Genomic DNA, 17,628 nt, shown 5'->3' with positions numbered 1-17,628 from the left:
GGGGAGTGTTGGTCCCTATTGACCGTCCCCTTTCTCTTCCTCACCAACTCAGGCCTGAAGGTGTAGAGCGAGGCGGGGTAGGACCCAGAGGAAACAAAATGACCCCTCCACCCCTCATGTCATCGTTGCTAGGCGAGCCCCCTAAGCTGCCTCGTCCTGGCACAGTTAAAGAGCCTTTTATCCCCCGCCATGCACCCCTTCTCCACCGCCCAAGTACCCCTGGCGTTCCTCTGCCCTTACTGGGCAGAGTGAAGGAGCCTCTGAATCTACCTCTTCCGCCCCACTCTCCCACATCCTCCACACCCTCTCCCTCCACGCCTAATTCCCCTGCAGTCGACACTCTCCCCACTCGCCTCCCTGCTCAGTCCTCTGCCCCTCCTCTCCAGAAGCCCCCCACTAGTCCTCCAGTTCAGCCCCGCAACCAAACCTCCAATCCCGTTCCCCTCCTCAACTTACCCCCCATCCTCCCAGTCCCCAACCCACAGAGACCTCTGCAGCGAGGCCGAAACCCCTCTCAGCGATTTAACCAAGATCGCCACAGGGGGGGATATCGTGGGGGCAAGCGGCCCGGCCCTCCATTCACAGGTGGTCCCTTCCATTCGCAGAAGAGACCCTTCCTACCCCCACGCTACTGAAGTGGTCATCTAACACATGCTGAATGAGAAGTGCAAGCGCCCTGCACTGAAGTGCAGCGTGTGTGTTAGCCCTGCTGGTATGAGCCCAGATATCTTTACTCTGTTAATTAGCTTGAATTAAAATGACCTTAGGTTGTGTGTAAATAGCTGATTAAATCTTCATGCTTCAGCGAGGTATCCAGCCAGTCATCTTACACTGTATAGTGCAGCTATGAGGTTATCTGTTACATAGTGCAGACTGTTGTGTAACAACCCTCAATCTATCCCTCCCTTTTTTTCCATTTCTCCAACCTCTTCTCTAACCGTAGGAAGGAAATGCAGATAGTTCAAGCAGAAATTAAACTATGCTTTATTTAGATTTTGCATACCTGTGTGATTGTTGGGTTTTTTAGCTGAAAGAACAGAGGAGTGAAAGAGAGGTATGGGTCTCATCGGATACAGAGGAAAGAAACTTAAAAGCAGTAGTTTGACATTTTTGGGAAATTGGCTTTTTTGCTTTGTTACTGAGAGTCGGGTGAGAAGATCAATTCCATTCATATATCTGTGCGCTAAATATAAAGCTACAGCCAGAGCTTAGCTTAGCTTAGCATAAAGACTGGAAATGGGAACAGCTAGCCTGGATCACTCCGAAGGTAAAATAAAATCTTCAAACTAACGCCTCTAAAACTCACTTATTAACAGATTATATGTTTGTTTAATCTAATAAAAAATGTAAAAATGACAGTGTAGTTCTACGGGGGATTATGTGCGAGACAGTGTCCTGGTACAAGACTCCAGGAAGTCACAGGCTGATTTAATTACCTTTTAGACAATCCAGGCTAGCTGTCTGCCTGTTTCCAGTCTTTGTACTAAGCTCAGCTAATGGTCTCCTGTCTCCAGCTTCATATTTAACACTCAGATCATTTCATCTAACACTTTGCAAGAAAGCCAAAAACCATATTTCCCAAAAAAGTCAAAGTATTCCTTTAAAAATGTTTTGAAAAAAATAACGATGGTAGGTTTCAAAGTAATCTCTTCCTTCATGAGTGTATGGGTGTGTGCTGTGTGTGCTAACATGGCATTTCTCATTTGAAGTGATGAGATTCATCTGCGGGTGAGGTTAACACTTGTTCCTGCTGTAAATAATATTCTTCTCTTGCTCTACCTTTTTCACTCTCCCATCTCTCCCACTGTATATTTCTAAGCTTGTAAATATGAAAACTGAGATGACGCAGCTTTTTTCTGTTAATGAGGACAATGATCGTCATTTCCCCCCGTCACCCCGTCTTTACTCTGATTGAGGCCTTGGATAAGCTTTAGCTCCAGAAGGAATTTCTCTGCAGTATCTGTCGCACCTTTCTGTCCTCCTTTTGAAACCACCATGCAGAAGAGGAGGGTGAAGATAATTTATGTATTTTTATTCCCAACATAAATGTCTGCCTGTGCGCGCTTCAAGTTAGACTGAGTCATGAAGATCCTCGGTAGTGGACGGTGGGTGGGGGGAGGTATTTCAGTTTTGAACCACACTCTTGCTAGGCTTCAACATGTACTGACTTGAATAAAATCCAGACTTTCAATTCAACTGGGGGGGAGGTATTTTATTTGGTCACTATTTATCACTTGAATTGCGCTGTTATAATTTATTTGCGCTGTTCAGCTGATTTTTCTGCCTCTTTTCAAAGAAATTGTTTTCATATATTTACACAGCTGTTGCCATTTTCATAAAGTATTAGCATTTAACTCCTTTTTATTTTTTGCGCTGTATTTTTCTAATCGAAAGAGTTAGCATTTTCCCGTTTGCAACGGCGCCACCAGATGGTATCAGGGGAGCGAAAACATTTGAACTAATTAGGATTGTTTTGAAAATGGTTTTATTTAAATACTCTATAGTTGTTTTGCCCCTTACTGTTTTTTGTTTCTTTGCTAATTTCATGCTTTTGCCCTCAAGCCACTGTGCTTACCTTGTGCTCACTGTGGCTTTGTCCAGAAACACTTGTGCACCTCTCAACACTTCTGAAGGTAAAAAAAAAAAAAAGGGTCCGCACAAGGGCAGTAATTCTCCGTCTTGTGCAGGAATTATTGCCGTAATGCTTCCCTCTGGTCTACACTGATGTAGTTTGCCCATGCAGTGAGAAGTATGTGTGTGTGTGTGTGTGTGTATGTGTGTGCGCGTGTGTGTGTATTTACAGTTCATTAAGATACACTGAGCACCTGCAAACGTTCCCACATATAGTTAGATACATTGTAAAAATGTAACCACAAAGAGCATATGTGTCACTACAGTGTTGGCACATCATCAGAATCTGATGTTTAACTAAATGTTACACAAGTCTGTTACTACCTTCTGTAAACTGTCTGTCTTTTATCTCATTGAAACAGCTAAATATCAACAAATCTGTTTGATGTGTTCACATTGCACAGAGAGAAAGCTAGATTAATTGTTATGAGAAATCTTCCTGCTCACTAAGCACCTACCAAGTTCAACATGTTCAATTGTCCCTGTAAATAACCTCACTCTGTTTCCTCTTTGACAAATTAAGTTTGAAACTGAAGATGTGACAAAGCTGATGGTCTGTGTATATTTGATAAGTTTGAATTGCTCTTATTGCTGTTCTCATCAACGATGCTATATCACCGGTCTTCGAGTGTCCAATCCTTTCTGGTGTGATGAACATGCACTCATTCTATTATTGTCACAGTTACAGGGCTATGCATAGCTGAATACATCTTCATATTTTTAAGTCCTCTTTTTTTGTTTTTACACAAAGCATATTGCAGAATCCAAAAGGAAGACAACAATTTTCAGTGCTTTTTTCTTTTTCCTCACATATTTAGTATATCTGTCATTTTGTTTGTGGTTGCACCAAAGACTGTAAGCAGTCGGTGTCTTAATTTAACCAGAGAGGGGACTTTCTGTTTTCTATTACCTTTTTTCTCTCTCTCTTGCAAAGGCCTCAACTCAACCTTTCCTCTCATTACCTCCTTGAGAAGACTGATTTGTTTCTTTGTCTTCTTTTTTTTTTTTTTTTTTTTTTTTTTTTTAAATTGATTGTTGCTAAACATTTGCACACCACGATGCACACTGTTGTTGAAAAGCCACATTTTTTTTTGAAAAAAAAACATTAATTAACTTTGTCACACGAGTGATGTCAGCTTTACACCAAGGTATTGACCAGTGCAGTACACTGGCTTCATTCACAGATTTCCCTTAATACATTTTGACATAGAAACTGGTTGATGACCCAGTTCCAGTGGACCAGCCATAACCTCAGTCACAATATTAACAGAATAACATCGGCTCTACGCTTCTTAGTGTATATAACATTTTCTTTTTAACATATGATGTATGGATCATTTAACTTCATTCATGTTGCTAGAGCATGTTTTCAACTACATCAGACATGCAAAGGGAAATATTTCATTATGGCCTCTGTGCCTTTATTTTACAGTTAACAGTGAAAACTGTGATATGTTGTTAATTGTACAGCCAAGTTGGTTCTTAATGTTAAATACTGATACCATTAGGCAAAACCACCAGCTCTACTTTTAGGCAGTTATTTGACAAAGGCCAACAGACCTCTTGCTTATTTATAAACCAATCTACGTACGTACTAACGAGCTTTCCACTATATGTCATGGACATAATGGCAAATTGTGATGGTCAATTATTTTTAAAAAATCCATAAAGGGTTTATCCATACTTGGGTCCAACCAAATTTAAATGGTCTAGATGTGGCCAGTTAGGAATAATTGGTGAGATGAAAACTTATTTAGAGTTGTCTGAAAGCACAGTATTTCTACAATGGCATGCTAAATGTAGTTTAATATTAATATATGGTACTTCTTAACGATGTAGATGAGACCATAAACCTTTTTGAAAGTGCTGTAGCTCCCCCACATGGCAGTTCAGTGGTACCTCAGCTCTTGAGCCTTTAGTTTGATCCTAGTCTCCATCATGTACTACGGTTACTACAGTACTACTGTTGGCTCATTCTTCTGAAAATGTTTTTTTTTTTTCCAACAGAATACATTCACGTTCCTGGTCAGAGTTAAGTTGTTAATTAACTTGGCTATAGTAGTCCATCTGACAGTTATTACTTGGATAAAATAATTTTAAGTGAGCAATGCAGATGTAAAGTTGAACATTTCTAAATGTTTTACATTATGTCTTTATTGTAATAGTTTCCGCGGGGAAGCCTTAAAATCTGTCAATTATTTGAACAGTAGCTACAGTAAAGATGTTTTTTTTTTGGTAAATTAACTGTAATGCTTTACATTTTCTCAATTTACTTACTGATCTTAAGTGCCTCGTGCACTACATCAACAGGTTTTAAATGCAGCTATAGTTTACAGCAGACTGCTCTTAGAGCGAAGTGCGCAGTTTCGTAATGGAGCACATTGACTCTGCTGTTGCCAGTCGTGATGCTACAGGTCTATGTGTCTACAAAAAATTGTATCACTGAAGTACAGGCGCAGTTTATCTGATGTCGCGGGATTATAGGTGGGCTTGTGTCTTGCTTCACCTGTTTTCATCTCTGAGTTTAAATGCAGTGTTCTGTAAAGATTCCGACATATTTTAATCCTGTCAGAAACTACCTGATCTGAATGTGCATGGCTTTATTAGCCCTCTAACAACTGCAGATCTCCCGTATGTGCAGCTCTAGTGTGGATGCGCGCTCTATTTTGGACGCCCGGGTGCGCGCACGCACTCTGCTTCATAATATCGTCATATGTTTACGCCCACAACGTCACAGCTGCTGTCCTAATCTGTGCTTCCGGTGTTATGGCCGCTCGCAGAGAAGGGTGACAGTAATGTGTGATATTTGGAAATGACCGCGTGTGTTTAGGATGGCGGTGACACAGCTGTTTGGGCTGGTTATTTGTCGGTCGGCAGCTCGTGCGACACTTCGCGCGCACAGGAGGTACAGCAAGGTGCGCGAGTTTGTTATCACTGCAGTACAGTAACGTTACAGCTAACGTTAGCCAACAGTTACAGTTGTGTTCTGGCAGTGTTCAGAGGTAGAGGTTGTTCAAATGTGTGAAGCTGTGTTAAACCTTATGTATCTATAGTTTCAATCTAATTTTCAGTTATATATTACATGGTTTGGCACTTGTTTGTTTGGGTATACCTGTGATTTATATAGTTTAGATGAAGTATTTTATGAGAGTGACATGGACCCCACCATAACTGCACTTGTCCCTGTTCTCATTTGGTTCCCTAGAAAAGAAAATAAGACAAAATACTTCCTAAATTGATCATTTGGGGTGTGACTGTCAGTATTTCCTATACTATTCAATGTAAACTAGGAGTGGGTGATAAAGCTAGTGAGAAGAAAATCACTTATTTATTCATTAATTAGTTTTTTCTAACAGTACAGTCTGTTTCATCATGTGTCTGTGTTGTGTTGATGTGAGAGGAAGAGGTTTTTCTTGTTTGACAAATGTGTTAAGTTGTTTGTGCGGTGTAAACCCTTATTTATGTCTAGCTTTAATGTCTTTTTCAGTTATATATGAGGTTTTTGGACATACCTGTGATGTAGTTTACATACAGTACAGTGTTTTATATGAGTGACATGGATAGCACCATACCTCCACTTCTGTTCCCTTCTTGCTATCATTTGGTTCCCAAAGAAAGTAAAAGTAAAGTAGTCACAATATGTTCTTACTGAATACTTGCCAAATTATAATTTGGTGTTTTGCTGTTTCTGTCAGTATTTCATATATAATTTAATGTAAACTAGGAGTGGGTGATAACGTTAGTGGGAAGAAAATCATAAAGCTAATCTATTTCAAAGGAATTTCATTTATTTTTTCATTACCTTCCATCTATTTTCTTAATTTACTTAAGAATGAAGTGTCACTTTACCATTTCCCAGCTATTAAACTGAGGAAAATGCAACACTGATCACATTGTTTCCTCACAATATTCATATTAGTGTATCAATACACACTCTGTTACCAGTTTATTATTTACAGCTAGGTAAAACTTGTGCAGTCTAGTACAACTGAGAAGCAGAAATTCCAAACCTTCATGAAGGTCATAATGTTCATAAGGTTTAGAAAGTTGTTTAACTTCATGGTTATTTTGGAGGGTGTAGTGTATTTGGTGCTGTTGTATTGCACTTGCCATCCTTTCACACCTTTTTAATCCTGATCTACATCTTTCCTGTTCGTCTGCAGGTGTGCCCAACTTTATCTGAGCGACTGCAAGTCTTTGAGTCCCTCAGGGAAAAACGAGGCAATAAGAGTCGAGTTGAAGCTACAGAGACTCGCCTCAGTGTCCGATTGGCTGACGGCCGGACAGTAAAGGGAACAGCTGGTGTCACCACACCTCTAGTTGTTGCTCAGAGTGTCCGGTAAATCCATTTTTACAGAAATGTGTTCTCTTGTGTTTGTTCTTATTGGAGTGATATAACAGGGTTATTGTATTTCTCTTTGCAGTGTGAAAGGAGCTCTGGTCAGTAAGGTGAATGGGGAGTTGTGGGAGCTTGGACGGCCCCTAGAGGCTGACTGCGAACTACAACTGCTGGGGTTTGACACAAATGAGGGAAGACAGGTAATCACTTTGCATGTGCTTTCATTCTCATATTGCCGTTTTAAGGTGGATTTTAATAAACTAAACGATCCTGTCACTCCTTCTCCCAGTCCTTCTTTGACTTCAGTTGAAAACATCCTGAGGTCAAGGAAGGAGGTATTGGTAGAAAGAAGCAAGACAGTAAAAGATAAATGTCACCCAGAGATTACAAAGAAACTTACAAACTAAAAGCAAAAGTGATGGATCATGTTTTAAATATTTCTGGAACAAGTAACGGATAGTTCTGTGTTTCTAAGGTCAAATTAGATAGTTAAGGAGGAACTGAAGAACATTTCCTTAGTATTTATAGGATTACAATGGCAGTTATTTAGATGTTTCAAGTTCAGTTAGAGGACTGTTCAAAACACGCTCCAGATCTCTGCACCTACTCTGTCCCACCCTCCCTGTCTTAGGCAGCATGGAGGACAGGAGCGTGCGTCCTAAGCGGAGTGTTGGAGAAGCTGTTTGGTGCTGAGGTGTGCAGAGAAGGAGCGTCAGAGCTCGGACTTTACTGCGACCATCTACTAGATAACAGGTGAGATGTTCATGTCACTGTCTCTGATACAGGACTGGAGGGGAAATCTGTTCTGGAAATGTGATCAGGTGTGTCTGGTTTTTAGCTCCAACAATAGTCTGAAAAATGTCAAAAATATCATCTGGCCTTGTGTGGACCACTTGCACGTGTAGAGTACTTTAAGAACTGCACAAACATTTTTAGATTATTTATTTTAATAATATTGATTCAGTATTGCTTAATAATGAAGCTTCATTCATAATGTTGACATTCAAATTGTAAATCAACTTTCAAATGATTCACAGCTTTTTCTATTCATTCTGTTTCAACCTGGTATTTCTGCACAGTTGCAGATAAATATTATGCTACACTAATAATATTAGTATAATACTATTTGTGGAGTTAGATTCCAGTGGTGGCTGCGTAGGATTGTTTCCAACTCGTGTGGTCCAAACATTTCCAGAGCATTGTAAAGTCAAAATTGTTGTAATAATTTCCAAAATCCACAACATAATATTCTTAAAAACACAATTTTCACCGTGGTTATGTTTGCTCTACCACTTGCCGCACACAAAGGTAGGCCCGCACTGACTAGATATATTCATTAAAGAAATGTTTTAATAAAAAAGACTTTTCAAGAATAAAAAATAAATAAAAAATGTTTAGGGTGGTGATGTCATAATATATGACGACAGACATTTTAAAGATGAATTAAAAACCTCAATAGAAGCCTCGAAATTAAAAACATTACATTTGGTACCGCCCTAAGACTATTTAGCTTCCCTTCACTGCCTTAGGGGGCTTCTTTACATTTAATACCACCCTTGAAAACATTATAATTATTATTTTCTGTACATTGTTCTATGCTTCTATAATGACCCTTTTCCTGTACAGGGATTATTAAATGTTCATCTCCACAATCTTTAGAGAGGCCCCTGACCTCTTTTCCTTACCCATAAGCATCTTGAAGCTGGTGCTTCTTTGCTCTCTCTGAGGTTTCTTCCATTTGTTCCCCTTTTAATTATGGGGTTTCTTTAAGGGAGTTTTATTTCCTTGTGCGGTGCGAGGGTCTAAGGACAGAGGGTGTCGTATGCTGTACAGTCTGTAAAGCCCACTGAGACAAATGTGTCCTTTGTGATATTGGGCTATATAAATACATTTGATTAGACATTTTTGATTTAATACAACTCCTTGGGTGATTCTTTTTCTTTTCTTTTCTGCTTTCGATGTTTTACCTGAGTCTGTCCTCTCCACGCACAGTGCCTTGTCTCTGACTGATGTGGAGGACGGATGTAAACAGGCTGCAGCCCTCAAACTTCCTCTGTCCAGGCTGGAGCTGAACACAGAAGAGTTCCGAGAGCTATTCCAGGTCAGATATAGCAATGCCTTATATTATAACAATACACCATTTTTACAGAAGAGTTTGACTTGTAACTAAGGCCTATACAAGGTCACTGGAACAAAATGTTTTTAATGTTGGTCATTAAACGTGTGCTTTCTTAGTAGAAATCTCCATGTAGGGTTGGTGATTTTATTCTACTCGTGCACAGTACTCTTTATAACTTGCTGTACGACTAAGAATAAACAGAATAATATAGTATTGCAATAAAGAAAATATATATGTTTCAATTGCTCTGTACCTGTCGCAGCTGAGTGTTTATGTTGCCTTTGATAACATGTAAGTAGCAGTGATATTACTCATTGTGTGGAAGTGTGCCGGTGATATTTACTTACTGAGGCCAGGCCCCTTCCCATCGTCCTGCTGTCCACGTGTGATATCTATGCATTTTCTGAGGTTTGTACTTCTTATAGAACAGTAAGCTGAGACTGCAGCTTGTGGAGGAGCAGATGAGCGGCCCCACAGTCACAGTATACAGGTAATATTACACACAGCTGATGTGGACTTACCTGAAGTGTCTTCGAAACTAAACCAAAACATTAAAACTGTTTCATTCTTTCTGTGTGAATCAGGTGTGGCGACAGCATAGCGGTCTGCGACGGCCCCCTCCTCCCACACACTGGCCTCCTCAAGGTCTTCAAGACGCTACAGGTGTGTGTGTTGTGTGTGTGTGTGTGTTTTTGTGTAATTGTCCTGTCCTCTGCTTGTTTTATGTATCTGACTGTTCTCTCCTTTTGTTACCTTGACTTTTTATTGCACAACTGCTCCCAAATTTGCCTTGTAAATTAGCCATTTTAGCCATTTCATTTCATGAATTGATGGCCATGACACTATTTCATCTATCACAGCTCCACCTCTTCTTTCTTTTTTTTGCTGCTTTTTTCTCTTTTTCAAAGATTCTAAGAATTTCCGTTTAATACATGTTAATAAAAGATGGAGGCTTAACCGCACAGACTGTTAAAATATGTTTAATTTGGACCCATTTGGCACAGTGGGACACATGCTGGGTAAATGGAATTTCCTTCGCCTTTATTGATCCAGGGAGACGGAGGGGTTTTCATACTGGGCTGCCACTGTGCAGGAAATATCAGCAGCAGGATGTTATGTTTGTCAGAGGCCAGTTTCCTGTTCACGGCCTTTACAAACACACTTCCGTCGATCAGACATGCTGTCACTCTCATTGGTTGACCCTTCCTCTGCTGGCAGACCCTCACTCCCCCTTTTGTCTTTTGCCACTTCTTTGTTTGCTCATTATTTTCTCTCTCTCTCTCTCTTTTCACCTCGTATCTGTAACATCCCAGCTGTCGCCTTTGACCCTGGCCAATCAAACACAGTCCTCAGGATTGATGCGTCTTTTAGGTGTGGCCTTTCCAGGAGAGAAGGACAAGGACCTGTGGGAGAGGGAGCAGGAAGAGGCGAGGAGGAGGGACCACAGACGCATCGGGACTGTAAGACAAACTCTAAATTAGGACAGGTTCATAAAAGTAGATCAGCAAATGGTAAAATAAGTGTTGTCTGGTCATTAATGGCGTGTGTTTGTGTGTTTGTATAGGACCAGGAGCTGTTCTTCTTTAATGACGTGAGTCCAGGCAGCTGCTTTTTCCTGCCTAAAGGAGCCTACATCTACAACACCCTCACAGACTTCATTAAGGTGAACATAACCTTCGTTCACAGTGGATGACTCTGTGTAATTGGCCTGCTATATTCTGGCAGTAGACTTTACTTCTATAAGAGAAGAATTACATCAGAGAAAAAGACCACAGAAGCGTTCAGGTTTTACAACAAATAAATAGCATGTATAGCAGCTGATTTCTGTGTCTGGGTGTAACCCTACTCTTTATGCAACCGATCACAGCCTGATTAATGACTGATGATGATTAGTTAGTAATGATTAGTTTCCCTCCAATACTCAAACTCACACACCATCTTTCTGTCTTGTTGCTCATGTGGTAAACTCTTGTGGCATTCTGCAAATTTAAGCAATTTAGCAAAGTAAATTAAAATGACAGATCTATAGAAGATTCAAGATTGGGAAAAAACAGAAACTCAACTCTAATTGTCACACAGACACATGTTTGTTGGTACTTAGCATTGGCAGAGACGGCTTACAAATGATAGAATAGAGTAAATTTAGTATAAGAAAGATCCCGAATAAACCTGCATATGCTGTCGGTGTGAGTGGATCAACATGTGGCATGGTGAATAACTTAACACAGGTAGCATTGCTTAGCTTTGGTGTGAATAGATTAACGCCGATTTCAGTAATATAAAGTTACAATAGAATGACTGGTGTTACTGTATAACCCAATCAACTGTTTTCATTATATCATGTGACTTGTTGCCTTAACTTTCATTAAAACAACAGAATATAAAATAACTTTACCTGCACCCTCTGTCACGTTGCATCTGCAGCACCTTCTTAAAATTTACCAACATTTTATAAACCTGTTGAGCAACGCTTATGCAGTTAAAACTTAATTTAATTATGCAAACTCCAACTATGACCTTAGTAGGTTTTAGGTATTTAGAAAAATCCTGCTTACAATTTCTTCATTCAGACTGTATCCTTCTCTGGGTAAAAAACAAATGTAATAATGTGCATGTTAGCGTCTCTCACGCACAAACATGTACATACATTAATTATTAATGAATGATGCTGTGTTGACTGTATCCCGGGGATAAACATGTTCATATCAGCCGTCAGGATATTGCTCTTGTTAGCCTTCAATTATTGCCCAATAATGTGACTGCCTGACCCCGTCCTGCACTCATTGTCGCTCACATCCTTCCTTCCTGACGTCTCGTAGAGTGAATACCGAAGGCGAGGATTCAACGAGGTCGTGACCCCAACCCTGTACAGCACTGCATTATGGGAGCGCTCGGGCCACTGGGAGCACTACAGCGAGAACATGTTCACTGTGACGTCAGAGGGCTCTCAGACCTACGCTCTCAAACCCATGAACTGTCCTGCACACTGGTACACACACACACACACACACACACACACACACTCACTCACACACACACACAAACTCTCTCATTCCTGTTCTCTAGTGTCCTAATGGAGACAAAGCCTCACTCTCCTCTCGTGTTTAGTCTTATGTTTGAGCAGCGTGTTCGCTCGTGGAGGGAGCTGCCTCTGCGATGGGCCGACTTTGGGGCGCTGCATCGTAATGAGCTCACCGGGGCGCTGGGAGGTCTCACTCGTGTTCGAAGGTTCTGCCAGGACGATGCTCACATCTTCTGCGCACCTGAGCAGGTACACATAACACATCTAAACAGGCAGACTGTTTTGTGGCAGACTTTGCTTTTCTAGACCGCTGCATACCTCTTAAAGGGACAGTACACCCCTTTCCTGTAGTGCTATTTATCAATCTGTATTATTTTGGAGATATCAACTTTAGAAATGACTGCCTTCTCTCAAATATAATGGAACTAGATGTCAGTGGGCGTGTGATGCTCAAAGTGCCACAAACAAATTAATAATTATTTTTTTAACGGCAACCTTGTTGAGAGCAGTTTCATATATGAACTATTTTCTTTCTAGCGAACCACACCCGCCGAAGAGTGAGCATTAAATGGCATTTTGTTAGTTGATATAAATGTAACTGATTTTGTTAAATGGTGTCGATATATATAATATCGTATCGTGATGAAACTTGTGATTTACACCCGTAGTAGTTTGGTAGAAAAAAAATAGTTCCTAAAGGTTTGTGGATTATGAGTAAACTACATATCATTTCTTTAAAGAGACATTGCGGTTAAGTTAAAGTATTTGTTGGCGCTTTGAGCACCACAAGCCGAGGACCATCGAGCTCCATTATATTTGAAAGAAGGCAGACTTCCCTTTGGAGCTCACACCAGAACAACCAGGATTGATAAATAGCACTACAGGTAAGAGGAACAATATGTATTTGGGGTGAACAGTGCCTTTCTAAATTGCTGTAAGTGAGGTAGAAGCTGTGAATGGGACACGTGTCGGACCATATTACAGTGATTAGATGGGCTGTACAAATAGCTCCGGAGACATTCCAGGAGGCCTCGGTCTGGATGAATGAAGGTCTTTGTCCTGTTTAAACATTACACCTCCATATGTGCATCCCTGTGGCTGTGCAGTCTGTGTAATCCTGATTCCCTACATGGTACCCTGGAACGTTCCCATAATACCGATTGCGTTCCTGCAGACCTTCTGTTTGCATCCTTATAATTCACCGTGATCCTAGTCACAGGATAATCATCACGGTTAATTTCCTAAATACTGATTCGATCTATGGAGGCTTTACAGTAAATACACGGGCAGATTTACTTTTCCTTACTCACCCTAGTTGGAATTTGAACTCCCCCGGCCTAGTCTCATTATTTACATTACGATGTCCTCTTGTTGCCCTTGTCTCCAATTCTTTTTTTAATCCTTTCTTTTCCAGCTGGAAGACGAGATTGTGGCATGTTTGGAATTTGTGAGGAGTGTGTATCAGGTGTTTGGGTTTTCCTTCCACTGCCTCCTGTCTACACGTCCTACGCCGTGTCTCGGAGAGGCTGAACAATGGGATAGTGCTGAGCAGGTAAACGCACACTTTTATCATATTATTGTGTGCCAAAATCATTCAAGCTCCTCCCACAAGTCAAGTCAGGGTGGGGTTAGTAATCTCAACCCAGTTAATCACAGCTATGGAGAAAAAACATCTTTAAACGAAATGACACGGTGTAGTGATATCCACAATCAGTTATACGTATAAGTGGTACTTTCCAAATAATGATTTGCTCCGTGTCGGGCTGCTGGGTAGATGTATATCTCTAAATCCCCACAGACGCTTTGTAAATGGGCGCCGCGGCAGTTTAAGCTGATTCAATTGACTGTAATTGAACATTATAGTTCTGAGCTCCCACAACTTACAACATGGCAGTACTGTGCATTAATGTACTTAAATGATCTACTATGCCTACTTAGTGTGTGTGTGTGTGTGTGTGTGTGTGTGTGTGTGTGTGTGTGTAGCAGTTGGAAAGGAGTCTGCAGCACTTTGGTGAGCGTTGGGAGTTGAACCCAGGAGACGGAGCCTTCTACGGACCAAAGGTCAGTGGGACAACATGCAGTAAAGGAAACTGCTTTCCACACACAACTATTCTTTATCATGTCATGCTAATGCTAACAGCAGGGAAAGCATGCTTGTTTTTATGCTAAGCTAATCGCTGCTGTTTGAAGCCTCATATTTAATGGACAGACATGAGGGAAGAAAACACATAAGAGTATTTCCCAAGTTGTTGAATAAAAATAGTGTATAGATTTTAAAGGCTCATACAATAATAATCCTTCTCAAACATCACTTATGACTCATTAGAAGTGTGTGGTGACGTCTGTGTCTGCAGAGACCCTGCCGCCCTCTGCCTGCATTTTCTCTTTTCTTTTCAATTTGTTGCGTTTCTGAGCCTCAACCTCCATTAAAAACGTAGCGAGCAGGTGCTAGATCGCACCCAAGAAGAAGCTGCCAAAATGGTGGACACAGCATAGAAACAACTTGACTATAATAAGAAAAGAGGCAAGCGGACGATGCTCCTTCCAAAACGAGGGTAAATCTGGGGTTGGCTTTCACCCGCAGGCGAGCACCTCAACTCTTGTTGAGCCGGGGTCAACTTTGAATGTTGTGTTTACAAACTGCAACTGAAAAACCCTACTCATTGTGCCTTTTTTTAACAATTATTTTTGCAATCTCATTTTCCATCTTATCTGAGGGATTCTTCTATAACGAGTTTATTGGTGTTGCATCACCGATTTAGAGAGCGTCACAGATGTCTTTGTTTTCCTTCTGGCTCTGCAGAGAGACATTTTTGAGCGTTCAATGATACAGTTCACACTGTCCTTGACTACAGGAGCACCAATAAAAACAGAAATGTGTTTATAGAAACGTGTAAAGCGGCTTGTGTTTTCTAAAAATGGAAAGTGGCTGAACTTGAGAATGACCTTGTGTTTTCTTTGAGGCGATTTACATGTTTAATTATTTACCTAAAATCAAGAGGAAGTCAGCTTCAGGCACAGAGAGTGGAGGTAGGTTAAGTCAGGGTGGGGTTAGATACACACTAACACGCTCCATGTAACAAACAAACAGTCCTCGCAGCCATCCAGCGAGGGTGTGTGAGCCAAAATGAGCTAGAGCAGCTTCGGATGCAGTTTGTCCCCCGCAGCGTCGGAATAGAGAAGTGAAGCCTGACGTTGACACTCTTCCACATGTTTCCTCATAGATTGACATAAAGATCAAAGATGCAATTGGCAGGCAGCACCAGTGTGCCACAATCCAGCTGGACTTCCAGCTGCCTATCAGATTTGACCTTCAGTATGTCGGGTGAGTCGGTCATAAATCTCTGCATTTGGCTCTTAACCTCTTCCACATTCCTACATCTGAAGCGGTTTAAACCTGCACACTGGTACTTTTGTAGCATATTCTTGTCTGATTGATGAACCCGCAAGCTTTCTGTATGTGATGTCCTGTAATTGCTCAAGTTAAAATGGCAGATAACTTAATCGGGATCTAATTTAATCGTGAAAGATTTTTTATTGAATTTATCAGTTCAGGCCAACATGCTCCCTATTTCTGTCTTTAACCTGTCTTTGCCTCTTGTTAGTCTGCCCTGGCTCCCCTCTGGTCTCCTTCTTATATCAATGTGTGTTTATCATAGTAATTTTGTATTGCTACATCAATATTCCTTATGATATAGTAACTTTTATAGTAAACGTTTATGCATAAATGAACCAAACAGGAATGTCTGATTAATCCAGCAAAGATGCTTTTTAATGTCGATGCAAAAATCATCACATAACAAAACATAATATTGCCAGAAAACAGTTCTTCACTATGTTTGTTACCCCCCCCCCCCCCCACCTGTCTCAGTCGGGACGGACAGTTGCTGAGGCCGGTGATGATCCACAGAGCAGTGCTGGGATCACTGGAGAGAATGATCGCTATATTGGCTGAAAACTATGGAGGGAAATGGTGAGACGACGTTAATAATCACACGGAGTCATATTCATTTGTATTAGGCTTTGTATGTAGTTTACTGTAGTTGTACTCTAAAACATCATCTCTCTTCTGACCTCTCGCAGGCCACTGTGGTTGTCCCCAGCGCAGGTCATGGTGATTCCTGTGGGGGGCAACAGTGAGTCGTACAGCAAACAGGTCAGTCTATGTTGATGATTTCCTTCTGGTATTTCAGCAGACCAAGTGAACTTTGTCTCTGACTTTTTTTTCCTCCATTATTAATATGCTTATTGATGTGAGAAGCACAGTACAGATACAATCTTAAAAGAAGTGCCTCTCCTCTGTTAAGGTGGTCCAGCAGTTCTGTGCCGCTGGCTTCATGGCCGATTTGAATGATGATCAGGGAGCGACCTTAAATAAGAAGGTCCGCTCTGCTCAGCTGGCCCAGTACAACTACATATTTGGTAAGGATGAGTAATAGGATGAAAACGGCACCACTTAATAAACTAAAGCCTGAAACTCCCTTTGCATTGCTACAGATGTAACCATAACTGATTAAGACCTTTAAAACATGTTTGTGTTTGTGTCCAGTGGTGGGTGATAAAGAGAGTGAGAGTGGAACAGTGAGTGTGAGGTGCAGAGGGGGTAAACAGCTGGGCAGGAGGCCGACAGAAGAAGTGCTGACAGCCCTCGCTCGGCTACGCGACACCAGGAGCAACCTGGACGAGTTCTGAGGACAAATCCCTTTAAATAATGAGTCACTGCTGTAATAAATGTTTGTTTCACATGTACAAGCTGTTATACTTTGGCTTTATCTGAAGAGATGGTGGCTAACATTTGTAATAAAAGTATATAAATAATCCTTACTTCTTGATTTGTCCATTAATGGCATCCGCTGGTAAATCTGTGATTTAAGGCTGTTTTTAAGATCACTATCAGTCTAATAGCAGCATTACTCTGCATTGCAATCGGTCCGCTAAAAGCCATAAAATATGCAAACCTCCCTCTTACGTAAGTCGGTGTCATGCGATCAGAATAGAAAACCAGGCATACCTTTAAAAGACTGGAAGAAAAGGAGGATGCGGAGGGGGATTTGACTAAAATAGGAGAGGGAGCAGCGGTGTCAGGGCTGTGTGTTTTCATGTGTGTTTAGTGGAAACAGCCAAGTCAAGGTAAAGGTCAAAAATATTGGAGGTTTTTTCCTTTTTAATTGAGAGAGGGCAGCAGGATGGAAAAGACATCAGTCACAACAGTGACACAGGGCGAGAGGGAGCGGGAGGGAGCGGCTCAGAGAGAATAAACTGAGGCGACTGGACAAAAGCAGCCACTTCAACAAAGCTGGTTGTGAAACAGGTGGAGCGAATTGCATGTTTAGTTCTTCCGGGGATCATTTATGGGCCAGAGAGGAAAGGTGAGGCAGGTTCATGATGAAGCATCCGCTGAAAGTCAGATCTAACTTATTGAGGCGTGTAGACATTTTTGGTTATACATCTCTTTTCTGCTGTTACCTTAATGTAATGGAGGTGAAGTACATCTGTGGTTTGTGGTGCTCAGTGTTG

General features: G+C 41.1%; 1 protein-coding gene across 1 annotated transcript; it reads left to right on the top strand.

Annotated features, from left to right (window-relative positions):
* The first annotated feature begins 5,343 nt into the window (after positions 1–5,343).
* Positions 5,344–16,935, top strand: tars2 (threonyl-tRNA synthetase 2, mitochondrial). Its single transcript, XM_029452054.1, has 18 exons — positions 5,344–5,546; positions 6,795–6,970; positions 7,056–7,170; positions 7,602–7,723; positions 8,963–9,071; positions 9,515–9,579; positions 9,674–9,752; positions 10,403–10,549; positions 10,654–10,752; positions 11,909–12,078; positions 12,198–12,360; positions 13,526–13,663; positions 14,095–14,172; positions 15,336–15,436; positions 15,983–16,084; positions 16,195–16,267; positions 16,419–16,533; positions 16,661–16,935. The coding sequence occupies exons 1-18, from the start codon at positions 5,463–5,465 to the stop codon at positions 16,801–16,803; spliced, it is 2,079 nt and encodes a 692-aa protein (XP_029307914.1). The 5' UTR covers positions 5,344–5,462; the 3' UTR covers positions 16,804–16,935.
* The last annotated feature ends 693 nt before the right edge of the window (positions 16,936–17,628 follow it).

This window comes from Cottoperca gobio, chromosome 16 (assembly GCF_900634415.1).
Source record: "Cottoperca gobio chromosome 16, fCotGob3.1, whole genome shotgun sequence".
In the NCBI taxonomy this organism is placed as follows: Eukaryota; Metazoa; Chordata; class Actinopteri; order Perciformes; family Bovichtidae; genus Cottoperca; species Cottoperca gobio.
The sequence above is the reverse complement of the archived record's forward strand: the minus strand, read 5'-3'. Positions and strand labels throughout refer to the sequence as shown.